This window comes from Helianthus annuus, chromosome 11 (assembly GCF_002127325.2).
Source record: "Helianthus annuus cultivar XRQ/B chromosome 11, HanXRQr2.0-SUNRISE, whole genome shotgun sequence".
NCBI lineage: Eukaryota > Viridiplantae > Streptophyta > Magnoliopsida > Asterales > Asteraceae > Helianthus > Helianthus annuus.
The window spans coordinates 37,258,996-37,272,513 of NC_035443.2; the positions used below are offsets into that span (position 1 = coordinate 37,258,996).

At 38.3% G+C, this 13,518-nt stretch overlaps 1 protein-coding gene across 2 annotated transcripts; it reads left to right on the top strand.

The window, feature by feature from the left end:
• Nucleotides 1-1,740: 1,740 nt before the first annotated feature.
• Nucleotides 1,741-9,664, top strand: LOC110928131. Of its 2 annotated transcripts, XM_035979716.1 has the most exons (5): nt 1,741-1,866; nt 2,348-2,413; nt 3,574-4,703; nt 8,930-8,995; nt 9,625-9,664. In XM_035979716.1, the coding sequence occupies exons 3-4, from the start codon at nt 3,581-3,583 to the stop codon at nt 8,992-8,994; spliced, it is 1,188 nt and encodes a 395-aa protein (XP_035835609.1). In that variant the 5' UTR covers nt 1,741-1,866; nt 2,348-2,413; nt 3,574-3,580; the 3' UTR covers nt 8,995; nt 9,625-9,664. The 2 variants fall into 2 exon arrangements, 1 of the variants encoding a protein (XP_035835609.1); XR_002586160.2 differs by lacking the exon at nt 3,574-4,703.
• The last annotated feature ends 3,854 nt before the right edge of the window (nt 9,665-13,518 follow it).

The window sequence follows — 13,518 nt, forward strand, 5'->3', positions numbered from 1 at the left end:
TATCAACCTGCAAATATGACTTGTTTGGCATTTAGTCAGCGAAACGCGGGCTGGATCTCTCCTCCGAGTGGATGTTGATAGCTCGAAATGAAAAGGGGCTTGCTCCATGTGAATGGTCCCATAAATTTAAGAGATCCAATTGTGTTTGGACTACATCTCCGGTGAAAACAGAGGCAATTTTGCTTGGATTTCAGGCAGTTTTGCGTTTGCACCACATCCCCATTCCATTTTGCGAGTCAGTTGATGTCGGTCATCAAACGATAGTGGGATCTTCACATGCTAGGCATGTGAGGGAAATAAACTGAGATAATTAACTTGGTTAGTCATAAAGGACTAAACCATCAACAAAAATAAACTTAAAGGATGTTTTTAGAAAGTTTTAAACATTAAGGCTGGAACCTGCAAGTTTGAGGAAACATAAAGGACGTTTTGTGCAATTTACTCGCAAAATAATAAACTAAAGATAAGTATAAAGATTATATTAGAAGATAAATATAAATATAGAGATATAGTTATAGATAAACGCCGACTTAAAATATGGGATAACTTAATAAATTATTTTAAAATTTGTAATTTTGAAGATAAAAATAAACATAAATATATGGCAAGAAAACTAAAAAATAGATGTCTCTCGTACCGACACGTGTCCATCAATTGGTTTCTTTTATTATATATATATATAGATAATATAATATTATAATAATTCAATTTATAAAATCTTATTTTCTTAAATATATAATATGTGATGTTTACATTTTATGATACTTAAATATTTGAAAAAACACGCGTCTATTATTAACTTTTTGTTGTTTATGAGATAATTAAAAACGTTAATAACATGATTCAAAACGTGTGTATATCTATATTTAAAGATGTTTAGCCTATAGTGTCATCACAAACCGATCTGACTCTGACTAAACAACATCGATAGTGGTATCGGTATCATAGGAATAGTTACCGATTTTTGTTTTTATGGTCTTTGATCAATGTACAACGGTTGCTATAAAGACTACGGTGTACCAATACCGTAATAAATCGAACTGATACCGACTGAATTTCTACCGCAATGCGCGGGGAAAATTCCGGTATGAATATGAATATCCTGCCGATGAACAGTGCTCTAAATCATTTTTTTAGCTCCAAACTAAAAAAACAAAAAAAAATATTAATAATTGATGCCATTGGTAAAAGCCTATCAATTTTAGACATTATCCTATTACATTATTACAATTATAATTTTTTTATAATATACGATTTTAATCGTTCAACTCTTTTTACAAATGTAATTTTTCTCCAATAACTTGCATTCGTTTGCTTAAGAAAACTAAATGCGTGGTTGTGTTTGATTTAATTTCTCGACATTCTTATATAAATTTTATTGAAAACGGAGTTGTATACGAAATAGAGTAGTTTTTTGTGTAGTAGGCTAGATCAAGTGCCAACGTCATAGCGGTATTGTGACGAACAAAACGTATACCGACCTAACAAGTTGTAACACCCCGAAAATATTAATGTTATAATTTAAATAAAATACTAGTAGTAAGTTAAGATAAAAGGCTATGAAAAATAACCTAGTTAGTAGAAATCTTAACAAAATATGACAAAGTATAATTGAAAACCCTTGATTTATAGCCCATGTATAATTGAGGGGCCAAATGTGTCAATTCTGGAACTTAATTTACTAATAGTAAAATAACACACCAAACACACACCTAAGTGTGTGTTTGATCGATCAAAGCCAGGCAACAAGAGGGGATTTCCCTCAAACCCTAAAATTCACAAAAATCCATCAATTGAAGGTGCAAATCAAGTCCGAATTGAAATCTGAATATAGGGTTGTGATCATCTTGACTAAGAGATTGTAAGGTATGCAAAAATTTCATGATTTGGTTCTACCTTAGATTTGGATAAAATCATAAGATTGAAATCTGGTCATGCATGATGTTTGTTTTACTTGAAATAGTGTATAAGGATGAACCCTAGTAGATTTCTTGTTGAAATTTGGTTTAATTCTTGTAAAATTCATGATCACCATTAGAGGTGATATGTGGGTTTTGTAGAAAGGTATGAAACATTAGGATTTTGATGTTTCCTAGAGTAATTCAAGTTTTATGAACAAGAATTCAGAAATTATTGATGTAAAATTTAGCAAAATCGCTTAATTTGATGTTTGCCATGGCTAAATCATGAATGTTAAACTTAGTTACAAATTGTAAGAAATTATGCACACAAGATGCTTGATAAAATGCCTAAAGGACATTGATCGACACAAATGTGGTGTTGGTAAAGTGACAAGCTTAATCATGAGCCGAATGGTTCTAATGATAAATTGGCTTGTATGTTTTAGGCAACACGAGTGAGGCGTCGGGAAGTCAAGCCGGTGCGGACGCTCGCCAAAAGGGAAAGCTCTAAGGTATGTAGTTGACGCTACTTTAATGATGATGATTTGGGTTTCTTACTTATGGGTGATAGATTGAACAATTTAGAATCGTGTTGGTTGGTTGTCTAAAATGATGAACTTCATGATGACAACCCAGATGAGTAGATAAAAGATGGGTACAAACCGGGTAACGGAAGTACCCCATCCGTAGACCATAAGCCCGGGTGTGGGAAATGGGAAAAATATTAGAATCACGCAAACCGGTAATGGGAGCGTGTGTGTTGAAGCAAGGGATCCAAAATGGGTCGTACTTGTTGCGAGGAAATACCCCGTGCTGCACTTTGATGGATGAGAAGTGCAGGAAATGTTTTAAACGGGTCAAAACAGCAAAAAGGAAGGAATTGCAGAGTCTACTGTAAATTACGGTATTACCGTAATTTACGGTGGAGGGCAAACTCTTACGGTGGTTTTCTCCTGGTTTACGGTGAAACCATAAACTCCCAGCGCCCACCGTAAATTACGGTGACCACCGTAGTTTACGGTGGAGCCCTGCCAAAATTGTTTTGTTTTGCAAAAACGGTGTATATCGAATTCGTTTTACGCCACACTTATTTATATGAAAATTTAAGGATCCTAACATTATTGTTTTGTTAAAATTTCAGATTTCAAGTAAGTCAATCGAGCGGATGGTGATCAATACAAGACTTATGAACCGAACACTCTCAAGAAGATGATTTTCACTTTTGTTTTAGAAGTTCTTTTTGAAAACTTTGTAATGAATGAATTACACAATTGTCCTTTAAGTTTAGTGGTTGTTCTCAAACACCTATGGACTAAATGTTTTAAATAATTATGAACTTTCTTATTTAGTCGGTTTAAAATATGACGTATTTTAGTAGAGTGTTACAAGTTGGTATTCAGAGCTAAGGTTAAAGAGGATTATGTTCGGTTCAAAGCTTGATCAACATCCGGTAAGAATTCATTTAAAGCAAATTAAATTTACAAAGATTAAAAAGGGTAACGATTTGTTGTGTATGGGAGGAGTGTAGTGATATACTCGAACCCGGGAAGTACACTTAGTATAAATGATAAGGCAAAGTTATATACTTGGCCGAATAATGAGTACGAAGTCTCATGTAAAGGCATGAGAGCGATTGAACAAGATTATTTATTGAATCATTTTAACATTTCAGTAAGAAGATGTCGGGAGGTGCTAGTGACAATGTTCTATCCCTCACTACCGACGAGTTGAAAGAGAAGATTGCCGAGGAAGTTGGTAGGGCCATCGAAGTTAGTCTACCAAGATTTGTGGAAAGAATGCAAAACACCTTACTTTCGACTATGGAAGAAAGAATTGGTGAACTAAGAGAAGACCTTACCAGTGATAGGGGCAAGGCTAAGGAAAAGAAAGGTTGTTCTTACAACAAGTTTATGGCGTGCAAGCCCCCGGTTTTCAATGGAGAGGTAGATCCAATTGCTTGTCAAAGGTGGATAAGCGATATTGAAGGTGTTTTCGAACGTACGCATTGTGATGAAAGTGACTTCGTGGCGTATGGAACTGGCCAACTTAGAGGCCAAGCCAAGGATTGGTGGGACAACCTCAGAAACGAAAGGGGTGTTGAAACAATAAGGGCGATGACTTGGGAAGCTTTCAAAGTACCATTCCTCAAACATCACAGCCCCAAGGCGGTGATAAATAAGATAAAGGAAGAATTCATGCAATTAAGGCAAAAGGGTGAAACCGTTGATAAGATTACGGGAATGTTCATGGATAAGCTCAAGTTTTGTGATGACTTGGTCAAAACTGAAGAACAGAAAATTTATTATTACCACACCATGCTTAGGGCTGAATATAGGGAGTTCATGACTCCCTCACATTATGAAAGCCTTACTGATATAATCAATGCGGCGCGGGAACGCGAGATTGAACTGAAAAGGCAAGTTGAAAGAGGTGAAAGGAGGGCCTTGGATGAAAACCCGAGTCCCACAAAGAAGCCGAAGGTAGCTGAATCTTCGAAGAAAGGAAGTGCAAAAGGAGGATCTCCGAGTTGCAAAACATGTGGACGCACTCATAAAGGTGAATGCTATTTCAAGAATAAACCTTGTGTGGCATGTGGCAAGATAGGGCATGGGGTTGCAAATTGCCCCGACAAAGTAACGGTGTGCTATAAATGTTACCAACCGGGTCATAAAAAGTCAGAATGTCCGGAATTGGTGGGAAACAAAGAGAGTGCCGGTTCTAGGGATGAGACCCCAAAGGCTAAGGCAAGGTCGTTCCAAATCACTGCTGCGGAAGCAAAAATGGAACCCGACGTGGTTACAGGTATATTTACTATAAATTCGATCCCCGCACGTGTTTTATTTGATACAGGTGCGAATAAGTCTTTTGTTTCACATAGATTTATTCAAAACCCCATGTTTACATTAACAAAATTACCTATGCCAATGGAAGTAGAAGTAGGTAATAACAAATGTTTTCTTGTTTGTGATGTATGTCGGGAATGCAAATTGAATATCGATGGTGAGGAATACTCCATTGATTTAATGCCCATGTCCATGGGTGAATTTCAAGTGGTCGTCGGAATGGATTGGCTATCCCGCTACCATGCTAAGGTGATATGCTTACGTAAGGAGATACACCTAACGTCTCCGAGCGGAAGGCGTGTCATCATTTATGGAGAGAAGGCTTGTAATCCCGTGATATGCTCAATAATAGAAGCCCGCAAGTGTATACTACATGGGTGTAAGGCATATCTAACTTATGTACGTGACGTCGAAAAAGAAATGCCCAAAATTGAAGACGTACCTGTGGTGCGTGAATTTAAAGATGTCTTTCCCGAGGATCTCCCGGGAATACCACCAGAGCGAGAAATAGAGTTCAAGATTGAACTAACCCCGGGTGCTAAACCGGTTGCTAAGGCACCGTATAGGTTGGCACCTTCAGAACTGCAAGAGTTAATGTCTCAGTTGCAAGATTTACTAGAGAAGGGATTCATCCGGCCTAGCGTGTCTCCTTGGGGGGCTCCCGTGCTATTTGTAAAGAAGAAAGACGGGAGCATGCGGATGTGTATTGATTACCGGGAGTTAAACAAACTCACGGTAAAGAATCGATACCCACTCCCGAGAATTGACGATTTATTCGATCAATTACAAGGCGCTAGCTGGTTTTCAAAAATCGATTTGAGATCGGGTTACCACCAATTGAGGGTGAAGGAAAGTGATGTACCAAAAACGGCATTCCGGACACGATACGGACATTTCGAGTTTCTCGTAATGTCGTTCGGATTAACGAATGCGCCCGCGGCCTTCATGGATCTCATGAACCGGGTATGCAAGCCGATGCTCGATAGATAGGTGATTGTTTTCATAGACGACATCCTCGTTTATTCAAGAAACGAGGCGGAGCACACTGACCATTTACGGGAAGTATTGGAAGTATTAAGGCGGGAAAGATTGTATGCTAAATTCTCAAAATGCGCCTTCTGGTTACGAGAGGTGCAATTCCTAGGGCACGTCATAAGTGCCAAAGGAATATTGGTGGATCCGTCGAAGGTGGAAGCGGTGTCAAAATGGAACCCTCCAAAGAATCCATCCGAAATTAGGAGTTTCTTGGGGTTGGCAGGTTACTATCGGAGATTCATTCAGGATTTCTCCAAGATCGCAACGCCGTTGACCAAATTGACCCGCAAGAATGAGAAGTTCGTCTGGGGAAGCGACCAAGAAAAGGCATTTCAGACATTAAAGGAAAAATTAACCTGTGCACCGGTGTTGACTTTACCGGATGGTACGGAGGATATGGTAGTTTACTCGGATGCATCGCACCTAGGCCTTGGGTGCGTACTAATGCAAAGGGGAAGGGTGATCGCCTACGCCTCTAGGCAACTTAAGCCGCATGAAACAAAGTACCCAACTCATGATCTCGAGTTGGCAGCCGTGGTCTTTGCCTTGAAAATCTGGAGGCATTACTTGTATGGTGTGAAAAGTACTATTTTCACTGACCATAAAAGTTTGAAGTACTTTTTCGATCAAAAAGAGTTAAATATGAGGCAGAGACGCTGGTTAGAAGTGGTGAAGGACTACGACTGCGAGATCCACTACCACCCCGGAAAGGCTAATGTGGTGGCGGATGCCCTTAGCCGAAAGGACGAATGCGTTCCAATACGAATACGATCTATGCAGTTAGTAGTAACTTCAGGTCTGCTCGACCGAATCCGAGAAGCCCAAACCGAAGCGTTAAGGGAAGAAAATTGGAAGAAAGAACGCATAAAAGGGATGGTAAAAGACCTTACGGAAGGAAGTAATGGGATGAAATGCCGAAATGATCGGATTTGGGTCCCAAACACATGTGGTGTTAAGAGTCTTTTGCTTGACGAGGCACATAAGTCTCGCTATTCGATTCATCCCGGGGCAACTAAGATGTATAGGGACTTGAAGCAAAACTATTGGTGGCCGGGGATGAAAAGGGATGTGGCTAAATACGTGGAGAAATGTTTGACTTGCTTACAAGTCAAAGCGGAGCATCAAAAACCCTACGGCAAGTTGCAACCATTAGATATTCCGGTTTGGAAGTGGGAACAAATTACAATGGACCTGCTAACCAAGCTGCCCAGAACTAGCCGTGGTTTCGATGCCATTTGGGTAGTTGTGGATAGACTAACCAAAAGTGCCCATTTCATCCCTATCCGAGAAACTTATACGTCAGAGAAGATGTCAGAAGTGTACACTAATGAGATAATAGCACGCCACGGAGTGCCGATATCCATCGTGTCCGACAGGGATACCCGGTTCACTTCAAATTTTTGGCGCGATTTCCAAAAACAAATGGGAACCAAATTGTTTCTTAGCACCGCGTACCATCCTCAAACGGATGGTCAAAGTGAAAGAACAATACAAACGTTGGGAGATATGTTACGAGCGTGCATAATTGACTTCGGGGGTAGTTGGGATATTCACCTACCGTTGGTTGAATTCTCATATAATAACAGTTACCACGCAAGCATCGGCATGGCTTCGTATGAATTGCTATACGGAAGGAAGTGTCGAACTCCGGTATGTTGGGGTGAGGTTGGTCCGCGTGAACTTGAACATAAAGATGTAATCGGACTCACTAATCAAAAGATCGATATAGTCCGAGCTCACCTAAGGGCGGCCCAAAATCGACAAAAGGCGTATGCGGACAAACGAAAAAGACCGATTGAGTTCCAAGTTGGTGATAAGGTTATGTTGAAGGTATCACCATGGAAAGGAATAATCCGGTTTAGAAAAAGGGGGAAATTAAGCCCAAGATTTATAGGGCCCTTCAGAATCATCGAGCGAGTCGGTAGGGTGGCTTACCGTCTCGAGTTGCCCCCTGAATTGAGTGGGATACATAGTACGTTCCATGTATCACATCTCCGGAAATGTCTAGCCGACGAAACCGCGTATATTCGTTATGACGACATCGAGATAAATAATAGTCTCAACTACGCGGTGAGACCAATTGCAATTCTAGACCGTAAGGTGAAAAGCTTAAGGAACAAGATGGTCTATCAAGTAAAGGTCAAATGGGAACACCGAAAAGGGTCGGACACCACTTGGGAGTCTGAAGAGGAAATGAAACGACTACACCCTACACTTTTCGGTACGTATAAGAACTTCTGTCATATACATAAACAGGTTTCGGGGACGAAACCCTCTTTAAGGGGGGTGGACTTGTAACACCCCGAAAATATTAATGTTATAATTTAAATAAAATACTAGTAGTAAGTTAAGATAAAAGGCTATGAAAAATAACCTAGTTAGTAGAAATCTTAACAAAATATGACAAAGTATAATTGAAAACCCTTGATTTATAGCCCATATATAATTGAGGGGCCAAATGTGTCAATTCTGGAACTTAATTTACTAATAGTAAAATAACACACCAAACACACACCTAAGTGTGTGTTTGATCGATCAAAGCCAGGCAACAAGAGGGGATTTCCCTCAAACCCTAAAATTCACAAAAATCCATCAATTGAAGGTGCAAATCAAGTCCGAATTGAAATCTGAATATAGGGTTGTGATCATCTTGACTAAGAGATTGTAAGGTATGCAAAAATTTCATGATTTGGTTCTACCTTAGATTTGGATAAAATCATAAGATTGAAATCTGGTCATGCATGATGTTTGTTTTACTTGAAATAGTGTATAAGGATGAACCCTAGTAGATTTCTTGTTGAAATTTGGTTTAATTCTTGTAAAATTCATGATCACCATTAGAGGTGATATGTGGGTTTTGTAGAAAGGTATGAAACATTAGGATTTTGATGTTTCCTAGAGTAATTCAAGTTTTATGAACAAGAATTCAGAAATTATTGATGTAAAATTTAGCAAAATCGCTTAATTTGATGTTTGCCATGGCTAAATCATGAATGTTAAACTTAGTTACAAATTGTAAGAAATTATGCACACAAGATGCTTGATAAAATGCCTAAAGGACATTGATCGACACAAATGTGGTGTTGGTAAAGTGACAAGCTTAATCATGAGCCGAATGGTTCTAATGATAAATTGGCTTGTATGTTTTAGGCAACACGAGTGAGGCGTCGGGAAGTCAAGCCGGTGCGGACGCTCGCCAAAAGGGAAAGCTCTAAGGTATGTAGTTGACGCTACTTTAATGATGATGATTTGGGTTTCTTACTTATGGGTGATAGATTGAACAATTTAGAATCGTGTTGGTTGGTTGTCTAAAATGATGGACTTCATGATGACAACCCAGATGAGTAGATAAAAGATGGGTACAAACCGGGTAACGGAAGTACCCCATCCGTAGACCATAAGCCCGGGTGTGGGAAATGGGAAAAATATTAGAATCACGCAAACCGGTAATGGGAGCGTGTGTGTTGAAGCAAGGGATCCAAAACGGGTCGTACTTGTTGCGAGGAAATACCCCGTGCTGCACTTTGATGGATGAGAAGTGCAGGAAATGTTTTAAACAGGTCAAAACAGCAAAAAGGAAGGAATTGCAGAGTCTACCGTAAATTACGGTATTACCGTAATTTACGGTGGAGGGCAAACTCTTACGGTGGTTTTCTCCTGGTTTACGGTGAAACCATAAACTCCCAGCGCCCACCGTAAATTACGGTGACCACCGTAATTTACGGTGGAGCCCTGCCAAAATTGTTTTGTTTTGCAAAAACGGTGTATATCGAATTCGTTTTACGCCACACTTATTTATATGAAAATTTAAGGATCCTAACATTATTGTTTTGTTAAAATTTCAGATTTCAAGTAAGTCAATCGAGCGGATGGTGATCAATACAAGACTTGTGAACCGAACACTCTCAAGAAGATGATTTTCACTTTTGTTTTAGAAGTTCTTTTTGAAAACTTTGTAATGAATGAATTACACAATTGTCCTTTAAGTTTAGTGGTTGTTCTCAAACACGTATGGACTAAATGTTTTAAATAATTATGAACTTTCTTATTTAGTCGGTTTAAAATATGACGTATTTTAGTAGAGTGTTACACAAGTCGATACCGGTATCTGTATATACTTACAAATTTATATACTTTTCACCCATTTAGTTTGTATATAATTTGATTTTCCTTCGATAACTCACGTTCAAAAACTTTTTGTATAAAGTTGAAAATTATTTAATATTTCTTCTCATCGTTCCTTTATTAACTTTGTTGAAAAAAATTCTTTTCTCATTAGTACCGTGAGTCCGTGACAGGCCGACCCGATACTGACATCGGTACTGGTGTAGTTAGTATTGGATTTTTTTTTCTTATCGTCTCTTTATTAACTTTGTTGAAAAAGATTTTTTTTCTTATTGTCAATGTAAAGCACATTTTTTTGGACATATCATGACTTTAATTCAATTGCCGGTTCCATACCAATACCATAACTAATCAAACCGGTACCAATACAATTCCTTTGCGTAACGAATCGAACCGTGCCGACTGAGTTCCCGACACATCGCGCGGACAAATCCACCTAGTTATTATTATGATATAAAATGATAAGCTAACAAATTACAAATAATAATAAGACTATGCGGTGTGGAGGGGCTTGGGTTGGGGACATTGCTCGACACGTGGCGAGTGTGGGATCCACAAGGTAATATTAAAAAGGGTTATTGGATTTTATCACCCCAACTATCGGCCTTTGGCCGTTGCCACCCCCAACTAACACTTTAACACTCGGCACCCCCAACTTGACTTTTAGTTTGTGCTGGCACCACTCAGTTAAATCTTTACTATTTGGGTTTCTTTCTTATCCTACATGGCACATACTTGATGACATGGACATGATTACGTGGCGAATGATGTGTCACTGACCTTCATCTCCTTCTTTATAACACCAGAGATCATATATCGAACCCTAATTTCCTCATAAGCATCTGGTTTCTCATCGATTCGTGGCCAATTGAAGCATATGTTCGAATTGTGAAAGTGATATACACAACCTACAGTTATCCGACTGCAAGTTCTTTATGTGAAAACAAGATTTCGACAAATTTTTCGAAGCTCATTCAAATTGCAGTTCAAGTCTTGTAAGTTACGAAGAGTTGAAGAATGAGAATTTGCAATTGCAGAACAAGTTGTTACTAGAAGAGAACAAGATGCTGAAAAGACAAATTCATGGCAAAAAGTCCATGTGGAAGCAACCATTTATGTTTACTATGTTTTTTTTGTCATTGCCATATGGATGTACATGTTGAAGTAGTCATTTAATTTGGTTGTACGATATTGAACATATGGATATTCATACACATCGGGTGCAATCATCGTGGGTCCTTGTGGTAGTGAAAAAAATTATGGTAGATAATTAGGTTGGGGCTGGGTGTTGTAAAAACCCGGTTGTGTAGTTTGGGTGTAAAAGTATGGAGGTTGAGAGTGTGGGGAATAACCATGTCGTGATTGAAATGGCACACTTGAACCACTCGATCCGACTCGTCTACTTTGCGAGCCGCGCCCCCTCGCCTTTGAACCGGAACCCGAAACTTTTTTCTTGCCATCACCCTTGTTTTGTCTATCCATAGTATGAGAATTTTAAGATTAATAAGTGAGAGTATATGAACTGGGTGAAAAATGGGATGCACAATGGTATTATTTATAAATGTATTTATTTGTTTTTTTTTTGGGTAAATTACACTTTTCGTCCTTTATGTTTGTATCGTATTGCAATGGATGACTTTTAACTTTAGTAATTACAGTCACAGTCCTTTATTTGTAAAACTCATTACACCTTACGTCCTTTAACACTAACCTTGTCAAAATTTTCAGTTAACTATAGCATGTGCCTTACACATGAGGGTAAGTGGGTAATTTTACTCTAAAATTAAATTAATATATATATATATATATATATATATATATATAAATGAACACTAACAATGTAGTTTGCCTCACAAATCTGAGATTGGTTTCATAGCTAAGCTATGTAAGAAAAGACAAACCTTCTCCCCATACTGGATTCGAATTTGTTTTGGACCACAATTACCAACAAGAAAAAGCCAGCCAGTACAGACTAAAAATTCCTGATTTGTAGTCAAACCAGTCAAGTGCTTCTATTTTCATAGTTCAAAACATTAATAAAAAACAATAATGGAGACGCAAACATAGCCATGGAATGTGTGTTCATATTCATTAGTTGCTCTGTAACCGATTAAGACAAAGCAATACGGTGTCGGTGTCGGAGCTAAAGCTAAAGCTAAAGCTAAACCCTCGTTTTCCCCCTTTTTCCTTCTTATTCTTCTGTCGTTTAACCTCAACGAACGTAGCTGCAGCCTCACGCGCCGCCGCAACTCGCGTCTTGACACAACTACCTAGCAAACGGTCTACTAGTGGTGGCTTTGTTCTGGTTTTGTCGACGACTACTGGAGAGGCGCGTGCACGGCGGAGTCCGCTGTGCAGCTCCGACATTCTTTATCCATGAAATGGAACCCTAAATGATAATCGTTGATTGTTGAGAAGATGGATTGATCGGTGTTTGTTGAAGAAAGAAAGAGGTGGATTTGGATAATATAGATACAAGATTGGTGTATGTATGTGTGTATTGTGTTTTTTAGGTCAATGACAGAGGAGGAAGAAGGGGTGGAGACGGTTGTTTGTTCATCATTCTTTCTTTTAACATATTTTGGTGTTAAAATATATTAGTGAAATTACCAACTTACCCTCATGTGCAAGGCACATGCCGTACTTAACTGAAAATTTTGACCAGGTTAGTACTAAAGGACATAAGGTGTAATGAGTTTTAGAAATAAAGGACTATGACTGTAATTATTGAAGTTAAAGGTCATCCATTGCAATCCGATACAAACATAAAGGACGAAAAGTGTAATTTACCCTTTTTTTTAATTCAAACGGCTATGTAGCTGTTACCTTCCAACGGTAAAAAAAAAAAACAAAGCAACGTTCACATGATTCAATGTGGTGACAAGTCCCCGATTCCACTACACCCTGCGCCGCAAAGGGGAACAACGACGGTGTTCCCCACGCGATAAAGGAGTTCACTTCCTCCTTTGCCGCACCCGCCCCGTTCACCCTAAGTCTCGAGTTCTTTATTATTATTATTTTTATTATTATCATTATTATTATTATTATTATTATTATTATTATTATTATTATTATTATTATTATTTTTAACTTGTGCCTCTTACGTCATACACAGATAAACAAGAGGTATTCCAGTCAAATATGGACAGGATTTGATACAATGGACAGGATTAAAGATCTTGTACAAAGGGCCCAAAGTGTGAGAAATATTGTGGAGATAACATATGTTCTTAATCTAAATTAATTCAAAAGGGTAAACAAATAATTTTCTCATTGATTCAATTAATTGATAATTCCATAACCGCCACCCTTTATTTTAGGAATACGAATTAATATACGAATTTATATTTTTTTATTGTTCATCAATTATAATTTCTGAAGATCGCAGAATGAAGGTTTTATAGAGTTTGTTATATAGTGATGGATGCATAATGAAGGTTTTTATACAATGTTATAGTGTTATATAGTCTTAGGGGTGTTCTTCGGGTTTTTTAATCGGGTTTCGGGTTTTTCGGTTCGGGTTTTTCGGGTTTTCAAAACTAAATATTTAACCCGATAACCAAACCTTTCTAGGTTCGGTTTCTTCGGTTTTCGAGTTAAATGGTTTGGGTTAG

Bases quoted from the DNA above. Each gene is read 5' to 3' on its own strand.
- LOC110928131 (XM_035979716.1), top strand. From the start codon at position 3,581: ATGTCGGGAGGTGCTAGTGACAATGTTCTATCCCTCACTACCGACGAG. The intron at 4,704-8,929 runs GTATATTTACTA...TGTATGTTTTAG, and splicing joins GGAACCCGACGTGGTTACAG to GCAACACGAGTGAGGCGTCG.